The sequence below is a fragment of the Macaca fascicularis genome, chromosome 16 (genome assembly GCF_037993035.2).
Source record: "Macaca fascicularis isolate 582-1 chromosome 16, T2T-MFA8v1.1".
NCBI classification, from domain to species: domain Eukaryota; kingdom Metazoa; phylum Chordata; class Mammalia; order Primates; family Cercopithecidae; genus Macaca; species Macaca fascicularis.
The window spans coordinates 1,447,478-1,472,258 of NC_088390.1; the positions used below are offsets into that span (position 1 = coordinate 1,447,478).

The 24,781-nt window shown below is 44.1% G+C and overlaps 1 protein-coding gene across 3 annotated transcripts in view; it reads right to left on the minus strand.

Annotated features, from left to right (window-relative positions):
* Positions 1–953: 953 nt before the first annotated feature.
* Positions 954–24,781, minus strand: part of YWHAE (tyrosine 3-monooxygenase/tryptophan 5-monooxygenase activation protein epsilon) — a 59,862-nt gene continuing 36,034 nt past the window's right edge. For 2 of the 3 annotated variants that reach the window (XM_015437385.3, XM_065532234.1), the window contains 5 exons: positions 21,335–21,534; positions 17,078–17,184; positions 16,150–16,356; positions 10,638–10,774; positions 954–1,936 (listed from right to left, as the gene is read on the minus strand). In XM_015437385.3, coding sequence (XP_015292871.3) covers positions 1,884–1,936; positions 10,638–10,774; positions 16,150–16,356; positions 17,078–17,184; positions 21,335–21,534 — 704 coding nt within the window. In that variant the 3' untranslated portion in view covers positions 954–1,883. Of the gene's footprint in view, positions 1,937–4,732; positions 4,778–10,637; positions 10,775–16,149; positions 16,357–17,077; positions 17,185–21,334; positions 21,535–24,781 lie in introns of all 3 variants that reach the window. The other variant, XM_065532233.1, reaches the window with a different exon arrangement.

A 24,781-nucleotide genomic window follows, 5' to 3' on the forward strand; every position in this document is an offset into this window, starting at 1 on the left:
ACAGATAGCAGTATATTATATTCAATGGTCTCCCTATCTCTCGGAAAAGCAACTCACAAAAACATGTTTATTCTCATTGCCAGCGCTCACTAAACACAACTAGGATATCACTAATCTGTTCATTTCCTAAATCTCTGCTACTAAGAGTTTAAGCTGAGAGTAAATTTGCAGTCTTAACATCCAATTTTAGAAGACTAGTGTGACGAGGAAGCATTTATCAACTCAAAAGTGTTTACTGACACAAGGAATCTAGAAACGTACCTTCCAGATATATACAAATATTTAAGCAGAAACTGTTGCAAGGGTATTTACTGCAGCACCTGCCCAAAAGTAGCAAACTGATCTTGACAAACATCAGGTGTACATCAGTGTTAGAGTCAGAATGAGGCACATCTAAATGCCTAACATAAAAAGATCTACAGTAACTAGGTATCTACACACACTGATGTATAAATGTTAATGGAAAGAAGCTTCTTAGAGGGAGTGTTTCTGGGAAAGGAGACTGCTACACTGCTGTCTACAACCTGTGCATGGATTACTAACAAAGGATTGACTAGTTCTCCACTACTGCCACTGGCCTCTGGAGGAAGAGGGCACACAGTTTTACCTCTAAGAATTATTGTAAGACATTCAGCCTTATTTGGTTGTACAAAATACTACGCTTAATGATCCATAATTACACCTTGTACTACTCAGGTTGTACTTTAATGATTAAAATAAATACCCTGTTGCTGCCTGGTCTGGAGGACAAGACACGCCATCAGCTGACTCAGTGTTCTTCACAACTAGGCTACAGGTAAATTTTTTCCAAAATATACATCTTTGGGAAGCAAACAAATTATTTATGGAAGAAAAAAGGAGGAATGTTTCACATTCAGGCAAACATAATACTGTCAGTGTGCTTGGACTAGAGATTTTATTTTAGAAGTATAAAGGATGGAGGCGCGATGATATTTGGCATTTTTAATTTAGGTTTGTTTTATTTAAGTTTAATGTTAATTCCATGCTGTGTTTCAGTAAGAACAATACAGATTCTGTATCTGTGGCTCCAGTCAGATATCCAGTAGTACAAATTAGCTTCAAGTTACACATACTGAACAAAAGAGGTTGAGCGAGCGAAGGAGGGGAGGAGTGAGGGGAAGGAGGTAGGGGGAGGGGGAAGGAGAAGAAACAAAGAATTGAACAGGCATGCAGGCTTTTCCATACCACCTTCAACGCTAACCTGCTTCAGTGGGAGAGTAAAGTAGGCAAGAATGAGCAGCCACGGATTGTTGAACTGTTACCAGCACCATGCTTTTCAGCAACATTTCAGCAGAGTTTGAAACATTTTTTTACAGCAAAACCATTACAACAAACTCCCTCCCCAAACAACCTTTAACCATCTCAAGCTAACACCCAATTACTTTCAAACACTGGTATAAAATACAGTTTAAACAATTAGAAAACTGATACCACTTATGCCTCTATAGTGTGATTAACCTCTCTTAGATGCTTGCATCACCTAGAAGTATAATGGCTTTCAAATGTGATTTCCATTTCTAATGGTGATCTCGCCACATCTGGCACGGAGACGACACAGTAATGCTGAAAAAGCCTCTATGCAGTCCTGTTAGTGTCTTAAAGAACCTAAAAGCTGGGACCAGTAAAATCCACAGAAATTCACTCTTGCCTTTAAGAACTTTTGAAAACTGTTTAAAAAAAAAAAAAAAAAACCAAAAAAAAAAAAAAAAAAAAAAAAAAAACCCAACAGGGCAGGAACTTAAATTCTGAGACCAAATGTAAAAGTCAGATGTGGTGGTTCTCAGTGACAATGGGGACTTTCCAAGGGGTGGGATGGGGAGGAGGGGTGGTCAGAGATGGTTTCTCTTGTTGGCTTTTATGTCTCACTGATTTTCGTCTTCCACGTCCTGCAGCGCTTCTTTATTCTGCTCTTCACCTGTTAAAAAAAGAAAAAAAGTTAAATTATTTCGTACTGACTACATCAGGCTATGGTAGCCACAAACAAAGGTGTCATTCCAAGCATAAAGACTCGTTCTATTTGCTACGATTGGTATTAAACACAGGCAAAGGAATTCTATCATTCTTGACACCTGAGATGCCTAAGCCAAGAAGGGATTATGGTCCTGAAAGTATTTATTGGTCAACAGAATGAAAAAACTGATGCACAGTACAACTCAATGCTTTTATGCTAAACAAGCTCTTAAAGTAGACAGCCAAGGAAACCATCTTACTAGAATGACGTTCAAGCTTTCACATAAATCTTGGGTCAAAACACTCTTTCTCAATAACCTCACCTCTTCAAGAATCAAAGAGTATTTTGCAAATTTTTTGCAAAATCTAATTTACCCACAAGCTAATTTTCAGAAATGATTCAAAACAGTTCACTGAGCAATAAACTGTTCTCAAGAAGTTCTACAGTATTTTATTGTGGGGTTCTGCTGTTAAGAGTATTTCACCTTTTGTATCTTGGCCAGATACACCAAACTATAATCAGATTCTACTGCGGAGTGAAACACAGCATGCTCAAAGTAAATCAGACCACTGAGGTTATTAAAGAACGGCATTTGGACCACTTCACTCATGCTATTTGTCTTTCGCCTTTAAACAGGGTGATTACCCGAAGGAGTTTCAACTGCACTATGACATGCAATAGAAAGCCAGCCTATTGGTTGGAGGGTGTCTACCTATTAGTATGCATTAAACAAGTCAGCCGAAATAAAGAAGCATGCAGGCTTTTCTCTTAAAAATGATGTAACAGGTAAAAGTTACATTCACTTGTACTTAAAAAAACCCACTTACAATTCCTACATACTTAACTAGTTTGAATCAAAATAAATGAAAAATCGGCCGGGCGCGGTGGCTCAAGCCTGTAATCCCAGCACTTTGGGAGGCCGAGACGGGTGGATCACGAGGTCAGGAGATCGAGACCATCCTGGCTAATACGGTGAAACCCCGTCTCTACTAAAAAATACAAAAAACTAGCTGGGCGAAGTGGCGGGTGCCTGTAGTCCAAGCTACACAGGAGGCTGAGGCAGGAGAATGGCGTGAACCCGAGAGGAGGAGCTTGCAGTGAGCTGAGATCCGGCCACTGCACTCCAGCCTGGGTGACAGAGCAAGACTCCGTCTTAAAAAAAAATAAATAAAATAAATAAATAAATGAAAAATCAACCCAAGAATCATAAACGTTCAGATGACCATCCATTCATAATGCTTGTTAAATTATTTAAATAGGATGGACAAACACCACCAAACTAGCTGCCTACAAACATGAAGCATTTACACTGAGGACAGCTTTGAAACAGCCTAAAAGATCTCAAAGTGATAAATGTCACAGCATTAAGGTTTCAGTGAAGACAGTTTTAAAATCTCTTCTGTGATGGAAATGTTTGACATTGATGTGTGACTTCAAAAAAAAAAAAAAAAAAAAAAAAAACACGTAAGCCTGAGCAACACAGTGAAGCCCTGTCTCTACAAAAAATAAAAATAAGGCCGAGTGTGGTGGCTTATGTCTGCAATTCCAGGACTTTGGGAGGTCAAGGCAGGCGAATCATCAGGTCAGGAGATCAAGACCATCCTGGCTAACATGGTGAATCCCCATCGCTACTGAAAAAATAATACAAAAAATTAGCCAGGCATGGTGGCACATGCCTGTAATCCCAGCTACTTGGAAGGCTGAGGCATGAGAATCGCTCGAACCCAGGAGGCGGAGGTTGCAGTGAGTCAAGATCACGCCACTGCACTCCAGCCTGGGTGACAGAGTGAGACTCTAGTCTTCAAAAACAAACAAACAAAAAAAAACAAACTAAAAGTAGTATGTATGCTGGGAATGGGACCACATGTCTATAGTCCCAGTACTTGGGGGGCTGAGGTGGGGGGAGTTACAGTCTTCAGTGAGCTTTGAAGTCACTGCACTCCAGGCTGGGTGGCAAAGCAAGACCCTGTCTTTAAAAAATTTAAAAAACTGGCCAGGCATGGTGGCTCACGCCTATAATTTCAGCACTTCTGGAGGCCGAGGTGGTTGGATCACCTGAGGTTGGGAGTTTGAGACCAGCCTGGCCAACATGGAGAAACCCCGTCTCTTACTAAAAATACAAAAAATTAGCTGGGCGTGGTGGCGCATGCCTGTAATCCCAGCTACTCGGGAGGCTGAGGCAGGAGAATGGCTTGAACCCGGGAGGCGGAGGTTGCAGTGAGCCGAGATCGCGCCCCTGCACTCCAGCCTCGGTAACAAGAGCGAAACTCTGTCTCAAAAAAGTGTAAAAAATTAAAAAACTACTTAAGATACATGAAGATCTTTAATTCATAATACAGAAAAAAACATGCAAAGGCAAAAAAAAAATTGCTTAGGGATGAAAGAACTGATGGATACCCAACTGTTCTTCAAAGGACAGTAATGTATTCAAATGCAGGAAACATGACAGGAACATTCACTCTCGTTAACAGCAAATCACTGCCAAAATATCGTTAACACACAACACTAGAACACAACTCGCTCGTAAGCAACCATGAGATGTGCCAGAAGTTCCAAGTAACTTTGGCGTAAAAATGTCACTGTCATATACATCACACCCAACCACAGTAGGCAGGAGGAGCAGGCCAGAAAAGGCTTAGGTCAGCGCCCTGGAAAGTGGAACAGGCAGAGTCTGTAAGCAACAGGACGATCATACACAGGCATGATTAGTGAAGAACCAAAACTGAAAGCAGAATTCATTGTGCCATGAACATGACTTACAAAGTAGTTTTTAGGAAAGGAAGAGTTGGGCTTTCCTTTAGGAATCTATATTGCAAGGAAAAAGGGAGGGAGAACAATCATATGATAGCAACATTACAAGAAAAATAAACCAACAGAGCAGGACAAAGGAAAACATCAATGACATAGGAGCCAGACTTGGGTCTTTTTACTTCGTGTAAACTTCACTCTAAGAAACAATCTGTCTCCTCCTCCCTTGTACTCTGCGAAGGGTGTACTAGCCTCTTGAAAGGCATACAGATACTAGGGGAGAAAGGATTCCCTGGATATGTTTCTTTGCCCAGTGTATCTACATTCTGGAGGGAGAGGAACAGGCAGAGAGAACACATATTTCCTATCCATGGATTCGTATATGAAATAGTCCTCTTATCACAGGGTAAAGGGACTAAAATCACTTAAGAAAAAGCAATGATCCCTCCCTTTAAAGAAATTATGTTCCAACATGCTGGGACAGACATTAATATATTCTAAAGTTAAAAGACATAAAGACCCTGTCTCTTAAAAAAAAAAAAAAAAAAAACTCTAAATAATTCTTAAACTAAATGCAAAGTCACATCCTAGTAAACTGCCAATTTCATGACGATTCTCCTATAATCACCATGGAACCCAAGTCACAGAAGTAGTATTTTATTTCGTGAGATGAAGTTTTATGTTGCCCAAGTTGGTGTCCAACTCCTGGGCTCAAGTGATCCTTCTGCCTCACAGTGCCACACAGCTAAAATTACAGGCAGGCACCATTGCAGTTTCAAAACCTATTTATTTATTTATTTATTTATTTATTGAGACAGAGTCTCCTCTGTCGCCCAGGCTGGAGTGCAGTGGCCGGATCTCAGCTCACTGCAAGCTCCGCCTCCCGGGTTCACGCCATTCTCCTGCCTCAGCCTCCCGAGTAGCTGGGACTACAGACGCCTGCCATCTCGCCCGGCTAGTTCAAAACCAATTTATTAAAAAAATGCAATAGTAGGCCAGGTGCGGTGGCTCAGGCCTATAATCCCAGGACTGTGGGAAGCCGAGGCAGGTGGATCACGAGGTTAGGAGATTGAGACCATCCTGGGTAACAAGGTGAAACCCTGTCTCTACTAAAAATACAAAAAAATTAGGCATGGTGGCGGGTACCTGTAGTACCTGTAGTCCCAGCAACTCAGGGAGGCTGAGGCAGGAGAATCGTGTGAACCCGGGAGGTGGGGGTTGCAGTGAGCAGAAATCACGCCACTGCACTCCACTCTGGGCGACAGAGTGACACTCCGTCTCAAAAAAAAAAAAGAAAAAAGTAAATACTCTATTTTTTGACAAATTCAACTTCTCAAACTGATGAAAAATTTCTCTGTACCCACAAATATTTGTGTATTCAGTTTGTTAGTTGTACCAGAACGTCAGCAGACAACCTGAATTTTTCACTGTTGAACCATTTCATGACTGGGAACATTATATAAATAAAAATATTTCATTTAATAAAAACTAATTGTGAAAATTAGTCTGCTTAACCAAATTTAATCAACTGATTTACAGACCCAATAAGGAACGGAATGCAAATTAATTTCACTGAATTTTTTTTTTTTTTTGAGACAGAGTCTTGTTCTGTTGCCAGGGATGGAGTGCAGGATCTCGGCTCATTGCAAGCTCCGCCTCCTGGGTTCACACCATTCTCCTGCCTCAGCTTCCCGAGTAGCTGGGACTACAGGCGCCCGCACCACGCCCGGCTAATTTTTTTGTATTTTTAGTAGAGACAGGGTTTCACCGTGTTAGCCAGGATGGTCTCAATCTCCTGACCTCCTGATCTGCCCACCTCGGCCTCCCAAAGTGCTGGGATTACAGGCGTGAGCCATCACGCCCAGCCGAATTTCACTATATTTTTTAAAACTGCGAAGTTATTACCCCTTTTTGGATGAAGTTTCTCTCTTGTTGCCCAGGCTGGAGTGCAATGGTGTGATCTCAGCTCATCGCAACCTCCAACTCCCAGGCTCAATCGATTCTCCTGCCTCAGCCTCCCCAGTAGCTAGGATTACAGACATGCGACACCATGCCTAGCTCATTTTGTATTTTTAGTAGAGATGGGGTTTCTCTATGTTGGTCAGGCAGGTCTCGAACTCCCGATCTCAGGTGATCCGCCTGCCTCGGCCTCCCAAAGTGCTGGGATTATAGGCGTGAGCCACTGCGCCTGAATGTATTACCCTATTTTAAGATGATCCAGGCCGGGCGCGGTGGCTCAAGCCTGTAATCCCAGCACTTTGGGAGGCCGAGATGGGCGGATCACGAGGTCAGGAGATCGAGACCATGCTGGTTAACACGGTGAAACCCCGTCTCTACTAAAAAAAATACAAAAAATTAGCAGGGTGAGGTGGCGGGCGCCTGTAGTCCCAGCTACTCGGGAGGCTGAGGCAGGAGAATGGCGTGAACCCGGGAGGCGGAGCTTGCAGTGAGCTGAGATCCGGCCACTGCACTCCAGCCTGGGTGACAGCGCGAGACTCCGTCTCAAAAAAAAAAAAGATGATCCATTTCCTAAAACTGTACTCGACAACCAAGAATAAGGGATATCGTTAGTTCTGTATGTAGACTGACAGGTAGTCTACTTTCATTAATCAACTCTTGGTTATCAGTGATAATGAGCTACAGAACCACTACTAACTATAAACGATTTAATTTTGTAATCCAGGACCTAGTCATGAGCTGGCATCAAATGTGTTGTTTTGAGATGGGAGTTTTGCTCTTGTTGCCCAGGCTGGAGTGCAATGGAGCGATCTTGGCTCACCGCAACCTCTGCCTCCCGGGTTCAAGTGATTCTCCTGCCTCAGCCTCCTGAGTAGCTGGGATTACAGGTGCCCACCACCACACCTGGCTAATTTTTGTATGTTTAGTAGAGACGGGGTTTCTCCATGTTGGTCAGGCTGATCTCGAACTCCCGACTTCAGGTGATCCGTCCACTTCGGCCTCCCAAAGTGCTGGGATTACAGGCATGAGCTACTGTGCTTGGCAATGTTTTTATTTAAAAAAAAAATAATAATGAAAATGGCCAGGCACGGTGGCTCACAGGGAGACTCCCCATCACAAAACAAACCAAAACAAACCAAAAAATGAGCCGGGCGCGCTGGCTCACACCTGTAATCCCAGCGCTTTGGGAGGCCGAGATGGGTAGATCACGAGGTCAGGAGTTTGAGACCAGCCTGGCCAACATAACATAGTAAAACCCTGTCTCTATTAAAAATACAAAAAATTAGCTAGGCGTGGTGGCGGACACCTGCAGTCCCAGCTACTAGGGAGGATGAGGCAGAAGAATCACTTGAACCTGGGAGGCAGAGGATGCAGTGAGCTGAGACAGCACCACTGCACTCTGGCCTAGGCAACAAAAGCAAAATTCCGTCTCAAAAATAAATAAATAAATAAAAATAAACAAATAAATAATAAAATACACATACACACACACACACATTCAAGTCAAGTCACCTTTATTACTTTTTATTACTTTTACTCTCAAACACCCATCCCCAGGGGTGAGAGGGTATCATTTCCTCAAGTCAATCCCGCTTCCCAAACTCTCCACGTGCTTTCCCTCCATCAACAGGCAGAGAGATGCTAGTATCTGAGCTGGGGATGACTGTTAGGAGTCCACAGCTGTTTGGCCATTCTTCTTCATAGTTGTTAAAACAATTTTTTTCCCTTAAGAGATGGCACCTCATTCAGTCATCCAAGTTAGAATGCAGTGGCGCAATCAAGGCTCACTACAGCCTCAAGATCCCCCAACCTCACTGGAGTTTTTTTTTTTTTTTTTTGAGATAAAGTCTTGCTCTATGAAGCCTCGCTCTGTCTCCCAGGCCAGAGTGCAGTGGCGTGATCTCAGCTCACCGCAACCTCCACCTCCTGTGTTCAAGCAATGCTCCTGCCTCAGCCTCCCAAGTAGCTGGGGTTACAGGCACATAGCACTGCGCCCGGCCTTTTTTTTCTTTTCTTTTTTTTAAAGACAGGGTCTTACTATGTTGCCCAGGCTGGTCTTGAACTCCTAGGCTCAGGCATCATCCCACCTTGGCCTCCCAAGTCCTGGGATTACAGACATGAGCCACCGCAACCAGAGTGGGATAGATTTTCAAGCTGGAAGCCACTTGTTCAGAGTTGGTAAATTGTTTCTGAGTTCCAAGGACTGGGAGTAGCAGCCTGAAATGCTGCGCTGGGAAGTGGTCCGTGGCTCCATCTGGCACTATTGCAAGCGTGTAAGTAAGTCCTATGTATATGAGTATCTCATGCCAATCCCGATCTAGTCAAATCCTAAACATTTCCTAGAGCTAGGAAGCATTAAAAGCTGAGTCTCACTTTAGTACCATAACCCAAAAGTCACAAATCTGATTTGATCCTTTCAGAGAAAAGACACATACGTGCCCACTTTCAGAAGCGTTTTCAAAAAGTGTAACACTTCCAAAGACAATACAGCAGGTCGATTTCCCCAACAGACACTACAGATAGCCTCAAGCAACGCGACATATGTTTCAGTCTAAGAAACTTTTTTTTTTTTTTTTTTTTTGAGATGGAGTCTCCCCTCTGTCACCCAGGCTGGAGTGCAATGGCACGATCTCAGTTAATTGCAACCTCCGCCTCCTGGGTTTAAGCAATTCTCCAGCCTCAGCCTCCTGAGTAGCTGGGACTGACTACAGGCGCCCGCCAACACACCTGTTCTATTTTTAGTAGAGACAGGGGTTTCACTGTGTTGGCCAGGATGATCTCGATCTCCTGACCTCGTGATCCGCCGGTCTCGGCCTCCCAAAGTGCTGGGATTCCAGGCCTGAGCCTCCGCGCCCAGCCCAGCTTAAGAAACATGCTTAAAGGAATCGCAGCTAAAACTGACAACAGACTTTGTTTCCAACCTCCTACCAGCACCAGCACCACCAAATGTAAAACTATCTTGTAATGTAATGCTCATATCACACTAATTTGTCTTCTTCTCCACCCCTGTTCAACAATCTACCATGGATAATAATGATTCTCTAGAGAGAGAGAATTAAACTTCCTTTAAAATCAACAAACGTTAACAAATTTGGGCTTCTGTATTTAAAGTAAACATTCACACACACTCACCATCACAATTAAGTTTAGTAAAATACTCTAGCTAAATTGTTTGCAATGAAAACCTCTTAAAAGTAACAACAGCCGGGCACAGTGGCTCACGCCTGTAATCCCAGCACTTTGAGAGGCTGAAGCGGGCGGAACACCTGTGGTCAGGAGTTCAAGACCAGCCTGACCAACATGACGAAATCCCGTCTCTACTAAAAATACAAAAATTAGGTGGACATGATAGCGGGTGCCTGTAACCCCAGTTACTCCGGAAGGCTGAGGCAGGAGAATCGCTTGAACCTGGGAGGCAGAGCTTGCAGTGAGCCGAGATTATGCTACTGCACTCCAGCCGGGGTGTTGCAGCGAGACTCCATCTCAAAAAAAAAAAAAAAAAAAAAGAAAAGAAAAAAAAAAGACCCAAGGGCCAACATACAATTTCTCTGCTGAACCCCAGAGGTAAATGGGAAATTAGTTCCCTTTTAGATAAAAAATTTCAACAAAGAGAAAAACTTCATAAATACCTATTGATACCATCTGGATTTAAATACAGTTAACTTCAGCCCCCTAAAATTGAATCTGGACGAAGATAAAATAAACTACTTGCTTTCCACTTTTCCTTTCCTCAACCTTTGAAACAGTGTAAAGGCAGACTTAAACTAAGTTCCCCAAAATGGAACTCAGTACTTTAGCACCATTTCCTATAAAGGCAATAATTAAAATTTCATAGAGAGCAGGCAGTGAGTCTAAATTGTAGCTTGATGTAAAGATATGCCAAGGAATGTCTACAGAGAGTAAAAACAAATCCTGCAACTGAAAGAGGTGCCTCTTTTACTTCCTAGTGTTTGCTTACCATCACCCTGCATGTCTGAAGTCCATAGTGTCAGATTATCACGTAACAACTGCATGATAAGTGTAGAGTCCTTATAGCTTTCTTCACTCAGCGTATCCAGTTCTGCAATTGCATCATCGAAAGCTGCTTTTGCCAACCTAAAGGTATTTAAATAAATGTATTATAAAAATTAAATCCAAAATCAGAATTAGAAAAGACATGCTAGACATCAATCTCTTCTTCAGTTATTCCAGTGTGTAATAGTGACAATGATACAAAGAAAAAGCAAATACAATAAAAATTAACTTAAAGGTATGTGGAGCACTACTATTTTTTCTTTTTTTGAGATGGAGTCTTGCTCTGTCGCCCAGGCTGGAGTGCAGTGGCGCGATCTGCAGAGGCGCGGCCTCCCAAAGTGCTGGGATTACAGGAGTGAGCCGCCGTGCCCGGCCAATTTTTTTTTTTTTTTTTTTTTTTTTTTTTTTTTTTTTTTTTTTTTTTGAGACGGAGTCTCGCTCTGTCACCCAGGCTGGAGTGCAGTGGCCGGATCTCAGCTCACTGCAAGCTCCGCCTCCCGGGTTCACGCCATTCTCCTGCCTCAGCCTCCCGAGTAGCTGGGACTACAGGCGCCCGCCGCCTCGCCCGGCTAGTTTTTTGTATTTTTTAGTAGAGACGGGGTTTCACTGTGTTAGCCAGGATGGTCTCGATCTCCTGACCTCGTGATCCGCCGGTCTCGGCCTCCCAAAGTGCTGGGATTACAGGCTTGAGCCACCGCGCCCGGCCCCAAGTTTTTTTTTTTTAAGAGATTCGTTATGTTGCCCAGGCTGGACCTGAACTCCTGCGTTCAAGCAATCTTCCCACCTTAGCCTCTTGAGTGGCTGGGACCAATGGTACAACCCCCCCCCCCCAGATATTTAACAAAGTATTAATGCAAAAAGAAAATATTGGACAATACCTCAAAGTTTAATAAAATTTAATTTCACATTAATGGAGGCAGGGAAGCAAAGAAAATAAAAGGCAACACAGAAGCCACGGAAATGTGGTCATGTAAGCCTTTTACAGTTTTTTTTTTTTTTTTTTTTTTTTTTGAGACGGAGTCTCGCTCTGTCGCCCAGGCTGGAGTGCAGTGGCGCGATCTCGGCTCACTGCAAGCTCCGCCTCCTGGGTTTACGCCATTCTCCTGCCTCAGCCTCCCGAGTAGCTGGGACTACAGGCGCCCGCCACCGCGCCCGGCTAATTTTTTGTATTTTTAGTAGAGACGGGGTTTCACCGTGGTCTCGATCTCCTGACCTTGTGATCCGCCCGCCTCGGCCTCCCAAAGTGCTGGGATTACAGGCGTGAGCCACCGCGCCCGGCCTGCCTTTTACAGTTTTAAAAGAAAATCCACACCTACTGAATACTGTGTACTATGCCCAAGAAATGATACCAGATACCAATAGAAAAAAAAAAGAGAGACATAATCTAAGTCCACAATCACCTTAAAACTTTAGAAATGGAGGATGGACAAATGTGTAACTATTTTAAAAGAAGGAGGAGGCTGGGTGTGGTGGCTCACGCCTGTAATCAGCACACTTTGGGTGGCCAATGCGCGTGGGCAGATCACTTGAGGCCAGGAGTTCAAGACCAGCCGGGCCACCATGGCAAAACCTATTAAAAACACAAAAAATTAGCCAAGTATGGTGGTGTATGTCTACAGTCCCAGCTACTCAGGAGGCTGAGGCAGGAGAATTGCTTGAACCCGGGAGGCGGAGGTTGCAGTGAGCTGAAATTGTGCCACTGCACTCCAGCCTGGACAAAAAGAACCAAAAAAAAAAAAAAAAGAAGACGACGAAGACTCAAGTGCTACTCTAAATAAAGTATCTCAGGGACCCAGGAGGAGCAATTAATGGGAAGGTCAAATTTGAGCTAACCTTAATGGATCAGGAGAAAGCAAAAAGAACACACTTCAAGTTTAAGCAAAAGCATGAGCAAAGGCATGGAAGTGACTTAAAACTGGAGCTACACGTGGGACAGCTAGACTGGAGTCTGACAAGGAAAGGTGCAACCACCAGTATCAGTTAAACAGCCAAAGCTTCTTCAGTTATGACCCCTATCCTGGACAAACTCAACTAGCCATTTAGAATATTTTTAGATTGGCTGAGTGCAGTGGCTCACGCCTGTAATCCCAGCACTCTGGGAGGCTGAGGTGGGTGGATCACCTGAGGTCAGGAGTTCGAGACCAGCTTGACCAATATGGTGAAATCCCGTCTCTACTAAAAATGCAAAAAAAAAAAATCAGTCGAGCACAGTGAAGCATGCCTGTAATAGTCAACGTTAAAGTTCTAATGTATCAGTTAATCTACTTTCCTCAATCTCTGAAAGGCTTTCACTTAAAAAATCTACTTGGCTTAAGCAGTGGTCCTCGACAAACCAAAAAAAAAAACACACAAAAAGCAGAAGAGGCCGGGCATGGTGGCTCACGTCTGTAATCCCAGCACTTTGGGAGGTCAAGGCAGGCAGATCACGAGATCAGGAGATCAAGACCATCCAGGCTAACACGGTGAAACCCCGTCTCTACTGAAAATATTAAAAAATTAGCCAGGCTTGGTGGCAGGTGCCTGTAGTTCCAGCCACTCGGGAGGCTGAGGCAGGAGAATGGCGTGAACCCAGGAGGCGGAGCTTGCAGTGAGCCGAGATCGCGCCACTGCACTCCAGCCTGGACAACAGAGCAAGACTTCATCGGAAAAAAAAAGCAAAAAACAACCATTTTGCTACTGCAATATTTACTGTAAAAATTTAAAAGAGGCCGGGTGCAGTGGCTCACGCCTGTAATCTCAGTACTTGGGGAGGCTGAGGTGACCGGATCACTTAAGGTGAGGTCAAGACTAGCCTGGCCAACATGGTGAAACCCCGTCTCTACATAAAAATACAAAAATCAGCCGGGTATGGTGGTGGGCATCTATAATCCCAGATACTTGGGAGGCTGAGGCAGGAGAATCGCTTGAAACCGGGAGGCAGAGATTGCAGTGAGCCAAGATTGTGCCACTGCACTCCAGCCTGGGCAACAGTGACAGGCTCTGCTTCAAAAAAAACAAAAAAAACAACAACAAAAAAACAAAACAAACAAAAAACAAAGGAAAAGAAAAGGCCAGGCATGGTGGCATCCTCCTCTAGTGACAGCTACTTGGGAGGCTCATACGCGGATCAGCTGAGCTCAGGAAGCCATGGCTGCAGTGAGCTATGAGTGCACAACTGCAGAGACGGAACAAGATCCTGTCTGGGGAAAAAAAAAAAGGTACACACAGAATTTTCAGTCCCAATTCCACCTCAAGGTGAAGTTAAATACAAGGACTGAAGCAAATACTTAATGCATCCATGTTCACAGCAGCACTGTACTCACCACAGAAAAAGGGTGGAAAGATACCCACTGACCACTCAAAGTTTAATGACTAAACAATGTGTCAAAACACGTAAAATGAATTGTCTGAATTCAGTCACGGAAAGGACTGAAGCTCTGATTGATGCTTTTACATGGATAAAAACATGATGCTAGATGAAATAAAAACAGCCACAAAAGGACAAATATTATATAATCCCACTTACATGAGGTATCTAGAATGGGCGCAAAATTCATAATGACAAAGTAAAATAAAAGTTACTAGCAGGTGGGCAGAGGGGAAATGAAGTTATTGTTTGTTTAATGGCTGTAATTTGCTTTGTGTGGGGTGAAGAGAAAGTTTTCAAATAAATAGTGGTGATTACACAACACTGTCAAGGTATTTGGTGCCACTAAATTGTGTGTGTGTGTGCGCGCGCGTGTGTATTTTTTGAAACAAAGTCTTGCTTTGTCGCCCAGGCTAGAGTGTACTGGTGTAATCAAGGCTCACTGCAACCTCTGCCTTCTGGGTTCAAACGATTCTCCTGTCTCAGCCTCCCGAGTAGCTGGGATTACAGGCATGCACCACCATACCCGGCTAATTTTGTATTCTTAGTAGAGACAGAGTTTTGCCATATTGGTCAGGTTGGTTTCGAACTCCTGATCTCAGGTGATTCACCCGCCTCAGTCTCCCAAAGTGCTGGGATTACAGGTGTGAGCCACCGCGCCGAGGCTATCACAACTTTTTAAAAGTAAAAAGCTATGTACATACAAATATTCCTTACATTTGTATCTACATTATTAAAACCTGGGAACAAGCTGAAGTATAAATGGGGGAACAGTGTAACACACATTAGTAAGACTGAAACTTGTTTATGCTAAAACAGAAAATATAAAATTATGTTTTCGACGAGAGTAACTATTAAAAACATGCCCATAAAGACAGAAAACTGGCTGGGTGTGGTGGCTCACGCTTGTACTTTCAACACTTTGGGAGGCCAAGGCAGGCGGATCACTTGAGGTCAGGAGTTCCAGACCAGCCTAGCCAACACGGTGAAACCCTGTCTCTACTAAAAACACAAAAAAAGTTAGACGGGCATGTTGGCAGGCCCCTGTAACTCCAGTAACTCAGGAGGCTGAGGCAGAAGAATCACTTGAACCCAGGAGGTGGAGGCTGCAGTGATCTGAGATGGCGTCACTGCACTCTAGCCTGGAAGACAAAGTGAGACATGGTCTCAAATTTTAAAAAAAGACTGAAAACTAATATATAAAATTAAAATAATTCTATCTTATAATTCCTCTCATTTCCTTCCTCTACTCATTTTTTTTTTTTTTTTGAGACAGAGTCTCGCTCTGTCACCCAGACTGGGGTGCAGTGGCCGGATCTCAGCTCACTGCAAGCTCCACCTCCTGGGTTTACGCCATTCTCCTGCCTCAGCCTCCCCAGTAGCTGGGACTACAGGCACCTGCCACCTCGCCCGGCTAAGTTTTTGTATTTTTAGTAGAGAGGGGGTTTCACTGTGTTAGCCAGGATGGTCTCGATCTCCTGACCTCGTGATCCGCCCATCTCGGCCTCCCAAAGTGCTGGGATTACAGGCTTGAGCCACCGCGCCTGGCCCTTCCTCTACTCATTTTAACACGTTAGATTTCAATCTACCAAAATATCCCACATAAAAATACTTACCCTGACTGCTACGCTAGTGGGTTGAGATAGGTCTGTTTTAATACTATCCAAAGTAGTTTCAGTAAGAGTCAAAAGAATCAATACGCAGCCAAGTCTACAAAGGCAGGCCCAAGAAACAATACGGAAAATCCAAATAGCTACCCCTTAACTTTCTTTTTTTTTTTTTGAGACGGAGTCTGGCTCTGTCACCCAGGCTGGAGTGCAGTGGTGCGATCTCGGCTCACTGCAAGCTCCGCCTCCCGGGTTTACGCCATTCTCCTGCCTCAGCCTCCCGAGTAGCTGGGACTACAGGCGCCCGCCACCTCGCCCGGCTAGTTTTTCGTATTTTTTAGTAGAGACAGGGTTTCACTGTGTTAGCCAGGATGGTCTCGATCTCCTGACCTCGTGATCCGCCCGTCTCGGCCTCCCAAAGTGCTGGGATTACAGGCTTGAGCCACCGCGCCCGGCTACCCTTAACTTTCAAGCTGAGAGCTTTTTTCTTCCCCACAACTTACCTGCAGGCACGGTCAGGGGAATTAAGAATTTCGTAGTAGAATACGGAAAAATTGAGAGCAAGACCTAAGCGAATAGGATGCGTTGGTGGAAGTTCTGTCATTGCAATATCACTAGCAGCTTTATAAGCCACTAGGCTGTTCTCCGCAGCCTCCTTCCTGTCATTTCCTGTGGCAAATTCTGCCAGATACCTGTGGTAGTCCCCTTTCCTAAAACAAAACCAAAATTAAAAAAAAAAAAAATTTTAAACCAGGAATGACGATTTTTAAAGGAAAATAAGCTAAAATTGTTCTATATTATATAAAATATGCGACAAAAATATATGTAACAATTAGCAGGTATACTTCAATAATTTTAAATACCCTCAGGAATAATTGGCTTCCTTTTGTGTTTTTCCTTAGACATTTCATATTACTAAAAATGAGCAAAAATCCCAAGGAAATTAACTGAGGAGCCTCTAAAAATTAACAAAATTATCACCTAATAAACCAGAATTAAGCAAGTGGTTCCAAGGAATGGCATGACTGTTTATTAAAAATAAAATAAAATTTCTATATAAAACACTAAGCACTGTGAAATGTATGCCGCTTGGGGGAAGGGAATGGGATAGGTCTCACAAAAACAAAGAATATAAAATAAGCAAAAGCTGGGAACAATCTGAAGTATAAATGGGAGAACAGTTTAACACACATTAGTAAGACTGAAACTTGTTTATGCTAAAACAGAAAATATAAAATTATGTTTTCTACGAGTAACTATTAAAAATTTTACATTTTTATAATAGTCCATCTTTTTATTCCAATATTAACTATCCTTCTAACATTGAACAATTATTCTTAAATAAAAGTTGAAAACCCACATAGAAAAAAGTTGTAATTCTAAAAGGACCAACTTTCAATCTTACATTTTCCCTTCTAGTATAGAACCTACATTTTATAATAGAAAACCTTGGACTCGCCAGTGTTAGCTGCTGGAATGAGGTGTTTGTCCAGTACATCCAGAATGTCACAACAGATTAACTTTAGCTCAGTCTCAACCTGAAAAAATAAAAATAAATTCTTTTAAAAAATCTGATTAAGTCTAGAAATTCTACAAATTATTACACATTCTATCTCTGGTTTTTAGGAGGAGAGCTTAGTATTAAAAAGAATTAATAACCACCTCCCAACTCCCTTCTTCCTTCTTGACACAAAAGCAGAGAAAAGCTGCCTCTAGGTTATAAAAAGCATCTTTTCCTTTCTGCATGCTATTGTTACATACACACATGCAGGCGCACATACGCCAGCCCCCACACTCCCTTCTCAGTCCAGTTACAGAATTACCAATGACTAAAACACTGATGCTTCTTGATAAATGCTGGTCAATTACATGAATTAACTTCTTCCACAAGGTAGCAATGTAAACACATTGTTCTAAGATCAACTTAAAAGAATTTGATAAGCAGAGCTAGGATTTGAACTCAGGCCAGTTGCAAGGGACAAAATCAAAATTTAAACCCAGGCAGTTTGCCTTCAGCACTCACATTCCTAACAGTCACCAGGCAATTCCTTAAATGGCAGAGATCTGTAACTAGTTAAGACACCAAAAACCTATCTACCAAAGTAGCTATTGCCACCATCTCTATCCACTGATAATGCTGAACGCGTACACCCCCTCTGGACGCACATCCCCAGCTTGCTTCCTATTTGCTATTAACTCATGCACTATTGCTGAACCTTTCGTTCCTCTCCATGCCCCCGGAACCTCCGTTTCACTATAAAACATTCTCTCACTTTTTCTTCTATAATCACATCCTTATCCCAAGCAAAATCATTTTCTGAATAAACCACCGCCCTGACGGCTTTTCGGAAAAGGAAGATTTCTAAGTTCTCCTAGCTCCTTGCACAGTCAATGACTGCTCTCCTATTACTCCAAATCCTTCCTCCTCACAAGCTGATATTCTACATTCTATTTCTCAGCTTCCGTCTTCAGTAGATCTCTACACCCTTCTCCCAGATTCACTCAATGTCTACAGCAAACCCATCCGATACCTGAGATCACACCAAGGTATGGTGTGGCCGTGTTCCATTCGACAAGTTCTTGGCTCTCTACTCCAAGACTTCCACTTGTCCACACCCATGACCGCGCTGCCCTATACTAGCAGTCTGAATTGTAACACTCCACTCTGGGCCCATGGCTTCCTTTTTCAGTTCCTCTTCTCTTGTAATTTCTATTTATGGACTCATCAAGACACCTGGACTCTTTTACTTTTTCCTTCTTTGATTCAGAGTTTCGCACTCATTGCCAAGGCTGGATGGGGTGTAGTGGCTCGATCTTGGCTCACTGCAACCTCCGCCTCCTGGGTTCAAGCAATTCTGTCTCAGCCTCCTGAACAGCTGGGATTACAGGCACGTTCCACCATGCCTGGCTAATTTTTGTATTTTTAGTAGAGACGGGGTTTCACCATGTTGGTCAGGCTGCTCTCGAACTCCTGACCTCAGGTGTGACCCACCCACCTTGGCCTCCCAAAGTGCTGGGGTTACAGGCATGAGCCACCACGCCTCGCCACTTTTTCTTTTTTAATTCATGTATCTCATCTAAGACATCAGACTCTTGAGCTTTTTACATCTTCTCCCACTTTGTCAGTTGCTGTCTTTGATTCCCACTTCCCTTTCCCAGGCAGCCAAAATCCCACAGAAATCCCACAGTGGAGCTCCTGGGCTTCTTTCTTTAGCACTTTCAACTTCCTCACCTCCTCCTTCCACTGGGACACTCAACTTGTCTATTGACCAACCAAATTCTTTGACCCAACATATTTCAGGGTAATGGTTAACACATCAACCCCAGCTTACAATTTTAGAGACAGGGTCTCACTTTTTTGCCCACTACTGGGCTTAAGCGATCCTCCTGCCTCTGTCTTCCCCGAGTGCTGGGGTTACAGCCACGAGACACCACGCCCGGCCCCAGCTCACAACTTTCTAAGTGACCTCAGGTATGTTAAACACTCAAAATCCTGGCTTGTGCATTCATAGGTTGGGATAATACCTCCCCCTTCCAGTGCTATTTTAAAGATTTCACGTACTACCTTACACAAATACATATAACAAAAATATTTCTCTACTCAGGACAGTGCCCAGTACAGCTGGCGAGTCAGTAACTGTGGTTCCCCCACCTTTCCCCTCTCCCAACCAAGCTCACTTTCCACCTGCCCTGTAATGCTCTTCCTTGTTCTCGTTCATGCATTACGTGCCTGTCTCTTCCACTAAATCAGTTTCTCACCAGCAGCACTACTGGAGTTTGCTGTGGGGCCGTGCTGCGCACAGTAGAATGGTTAGCAGCATCCCGTCTCCACCCCACTAGATGCTAGCAGCACCCTCTAAGTGACAAAAGTATCTCTAGACATTGTCAAATGTCCTCTGAAGGACAAAAGCACCTCTAATTGAAAACTGCTGCATTAGAGTGATGGCTATACAACTTTTTTAACAAGACCTACAATAAGAAACATTTTATATATGCATCTACACACACAGTATGTAAAATAACTTCATTAAATAATCCTTATGCTTACAGTGTTCCACTCTGATATGTTCTATTCTGTTGAAAAAACTAGGCCAGGTGTGGTGCCTCACACCTCTAATCCCAGCACTTTGGGAGGCCTAGACTGGCAGATCACCTGAGGTCAGAAGTTCCAGACCAGCCTGGCGAACATGGTGAAACCCCATCTCTACTAAAAATACAAAAATTTACCAGTTGTGGTGGCAGGCACCGGTAATCCCAGCTACTTAGGAGGCTGAGGCAGGAGAATCACTTGAACACGGGAGGCAGACGTTATAATGAGCTGAGATCACACCACTGCACTCCAGTCTGGGCAACAAGGGCGAAACTTCCTCTTTAAAAAAAGAAAAAAAAAAGGGCCGGGCACGATGGCTCAAGCCTGTAATCCCAGCACTTTGGGAGGCCGAGACGGGTGGATCACAAGGTCAGGAGATCGAGATCATCCTGGCTAACACGGTGAAACCCTGTCTCTACTAAAAGACACAAAAAACTAGCCGGGCGAGGTGGCGGGCGTCTGTAGTCCCAGCTACTCAGGAGGTTGAGGCAAGAGAATGGCGTGAACCTGGGAGGCGGAGCTTGCAGTGAGCCGAGATCTGGCCACTGCACTCCAGCCTGGGCGACGGAGCGAGACTTCGCCTCAAAAAAAAAAGAAAAAGAAAAAAGGCCAGCCACGGTGGCTCACACCTATAATCCCGGCACTTTGGAAGGCCGAGGCGGGCGGATCACAAGGTCAGGAAATCGAGACTATCCTGGCTAACACGGTGAAATCCCGTGTCTGCTAAAAATACAAAAAATTAACCGGGTGTGGTGGCTGGCGCAGTAGTCCTAGCTACTGTGGAGGCTGAGGCAGGAGAATGGCGTGAACCCGGGAGGCGGAGCTTGCAGTGAGTGGAGATCGTGCCACTGCACTCCAGCCTGGGTGACAAGGCGAGTCTGGGGGGCCGGGGGGAAGAGGAATGAGACAAATTAACCCAGTATATTTGTTGTGTGTGTGTGTGTGTGTGTTTTTTTTTTTTTTTTTTTTTTTTTTTTTGAGACAGAGCCTTACTCTGTCACCCAGGCAGGAGTGCAGTGGCACGATCTCGGCTCACTGCAAGCTCCCCCTCTCGGGTTCACACCATTCTCCTGCCTCAGCCTCCAGAGTAGCTGGGACTACAGGCGCCTGACACCACGCCCGGCTAATTTTTTCTATTTCTAGTAGAGACGGGGTTTCACCATGTTAGCCAGGATGGTCTGGATCTCCTGACCTCGTGATCCGCCCGCCTCGGCCTCCCAGAGTGCTGGGATTACAGGAATGAGCCACCATGCCCAGACAACCCACCGTATTTTTTTAAAAAACAGTCATCATTTTGCTTGAAAATACAACAGTTCCCCCTTACCCAAGAGGCATCCATTCTGAGACCAGCCAGTGGATGTGCTGAAACCATGAATAATACCAAATCTGATATAGACTATGTTTTGTCCTATACATACATAGCCATGGGAAAGTTTAACTTATAAACTAGGCACAAAGATTAATAACGGAAACATTATAACATACTGTAATGTAAGTTATATGAATGCAGTCTCCTTCTCTCTCAAAACCTCTTAGTGTACCGTCCTACAGGTAACTCAAACTGTGCATAAAGGGGGACGACGGCACAGCAATCTCACCATTTGCCGATATTCCCGAATCATTTTTAGCTTGTCTTCTCCTCCCTTGTTTTCTTCTTTCTGTTCAATGCTGCTGATTATTCTCCAGGAGGCTCTTCTAGCTCCAATCACATTCTTATATGCAACAGATAGGAGGTTTCTTTCTTCAACTGTCAGCTCCACATCCATCCCTGCTACTTTCTTCATTGACTCCACCATTTCTGCATGGGAAAAGGAAAAGTCAGATCTTACAAACTGGAAGTTTTCTTAACATATCCCATTCAAAGTAGGTTTTTTTCTGTCAAGCTACTGGAAAAAAAATTTTTCAACAAAAATAATTTCATAATCATCAAAACTAGTATGAGTAAAAAGCCAAAAACATGTAAAGGAAACCAAACTAAGAGCCAATGCAAAGACTCTAGAATGTAAGTTCTATGGAATCAGGAAGACTTCATATACTATCTAATACAATTTAGTGTGGTCTGAAAGCACCTCTCTAATTAGGCATACCTAACCATTTTCCAGCCAAAAAAAAGGAAAAAAAAGCCGCCAGTTTAAGAGAAAGATTAAGAATTTACACATGCTAAAACGTATTGTCTTACAAATAAATAGTATTTCCAAAAAAACAAGAGAAGGGGCAATTTGTTCATACAGCAAAAATGTACGGAGTGTATGGCTGGCCACCAACAGACTTTGGATGTTTTCTATCCTTCCTCGTATGAAGCTCCTTCTGGTGAAACTTCTGATGACTCCTATTTGTTACCACTAGGTGGCGAGCAAAGAAAGGGGCCCAGAGAAGCCTTGGGATCTATCGCAAGCATAGGGAAATACAGCTAACAGCGTGTGAATGCAAAGCACAACAGCACAAGAAATAGTAACTGAATGAATACATTAACAGAAACTTATTTTGATGCTGTATTACCACGTGGCTCTCCAACATTACCCACGTTTGAATCTTTGGTGATGAGACTCAAGAATCTGCATTTTAGGCCAGTAGTAGTGGCTCATACCCCTAGCACTTTGGGAACTGAGGCAGGAGAATCACTTGAGCTCAGGAGTTCGAGACCAGCCAGGGCAACACGGTCAGACCCTGTCTCTAAAAAATTAAAATAGAGGCTGGACATGCTGGTAGTCCCAGCACTTTGGCAGGCCGAGGTGGGCGCATTACGAGGTCAAGAGATAGAGACTATTCTGGCCAACATGGTGAAACACCATCTTTACAAAAAATACATAAAAATTAGCTGGGCGTGGTGATGCGCACCTGTACTCCCAGGTACTCCAGAGACTGAGACAGGAGAATCGCTTGAACCTGGGAGGTGGAGATTGCAGTGAGCCAACACTGTGCTACTGCACTCCAGCCTGGCAACAGATGGAGACTCCACCTCAAAATTAATTAATTAATTAAAATAGGCTGGATGCAGTGGCTTACGCCTATAATCCCAGAACTGTGGGAGGCCAAGGTGGGCAGATCACTTGAGGTCACGAATTCAAGACCAGCCTGACCAATGTGCACACCACCACAATCCCAGCTACTTGGGAAGCTGAGGCAGCAGAATAGCTTGAACCCAGGAGGCAGAGATTGCAGTGAGCTGAGATCGCGCCACTGTATTGCCACTCGGGGCAACATAGCAAGACTCGTGTCAAAAAAACAACAACAACAAAAATTATCTGCATTTAAATAAGCATCCTTAGCATTCATTAACACCCTAAGCATAAGTATACTTTAACTAACAGGTATAAAGAGATGGTGACTTCATAAAACACTACTAGGCCGGGCGCGGTGGCTCAAGCCTGTAATCCCAGCACTTTGGGAGGCCGAGACGGGTGGATCACGAGGTCAGGAGATCGAGACCATCCTGGCGAACACGGTGAAACCCCGTCTCTACTAAAAAATACAAAAAAAAAAACTAGCCGGGCGAGATGGCGGGCGCCTGTAGTCCCAGTTACTTGGGAGGCTGAGGCAGGAGAATGGCGTAAACCCGGGAGGCGGAGCTTGCAGTGAGCTGAGATCCGGCCACTGCACTCCAGCCCGGGCGACAGAGCGAGACTCCGCCTCAAAAAAAAAAAAAAAAAAAAAAAAAAAACACTACTAAATTGGGTGGGCACAGTGGCTCAAGCCTGTAATCTCAGCACTTTGGGAGGCCAAGTCTGATGGATCGCCTGAGGTCAGGAATTCGAGAACAGCCTGGCCAACACGGTGAAACCCCGTCTCTACTAAAAATACAAAAATTAGCTGGGCATGGTGGTGTACGCTTGTAATCCCAGCTACCATGGAGGCTGAGGCAGGAGAATTGCTTGAACCTGAGAGGCAGACGCTGCAGTGAACTGAGATCGCGCCACCGCACTCCAGCCTGGGTGACAGAGCGAGACTCCGTATCCAAAAAAAAAAAAAAAACCAAAACACAAAACAAAAACCAAAACACTACTAAATTAAGGGGAGTGTACCTAATGTATCCAGGAAAATATGTTTCAAAAATTAATCCTTGGGCCGGGCGTGGTGGCTCAAGCCTGTAATCCCAGCACTTTGGGAGGCCGAGACGGGCGGATCACGACGTCAGGAGATCGAGACCATCCTGGCTAACACCGTGAAACCCCGTCTCTACTAAAAATACAAAAAACTAGCCGGGCGAGGTGGCGGGCGCCTGTAGTCCCAGCTACTCGGGAGGCTGAGGCAGGAGAATGGCGTAAACTCAGGAGGCGGAGCTTGCAGTGAGCTGAGATCTGGCCACTGCACTCCAGCCTGGGAGACAGAGCAAGACTCCGTCTCAAAAAAAAAAAAAAAATTAATCCTTTTGGGAATATAAAAAAAAGAATATTTTGTAAAGTCTCTTTGAAAAAAAATTGGCAATGTTTTAATAAACATTTACCACATGACTCAGCAATCCTAGTTCTATGTATTATACAGAAGAAAAATAAACCTTTACAAAGACTTTTACACACTCACTCACTCACAGCAACTATATTCATAATAGCCAAAAAGTGGAAACCACACAAATGTGCATCCAGAGGGGAAATGAATAAGCAAACTGGTGCTCATATCTGTAAGATGGGCACCACTCAAAAGTAAAGAATTCACTGTCCATGCACAGTAGCTCACATCTCTAATCGCAGCATTTGGGGAGGCCAAGACAGGAGGATTACTCAAGCCCAGTAGTTTGAGACCAACCTGGGCAACATGGAGAGACCCTGCCTCTGCAATAATTAGCTAGGTGTGGGGGTGTGTGCCTGTAGTCTCAACTACTCAGGAGGCTAAGGCAAGAGAACTGCTTGAGCCCAGGAATTCAGGCCTGCAGTGAGCTATTAGGTTGGTGCAAAATTAACTGCGGATTTTGCTATTAAAAGTAATGGTGGCCGGGCGCGGTGGCTCAAGCCTGTAATCCCAGCACTTTGGGAGGCCGAGACGGGCGGATCACGAGGTTAGGAGATCGAGACCATCCTGGCGAACACGGTGAAACCCCGTCTCTACTA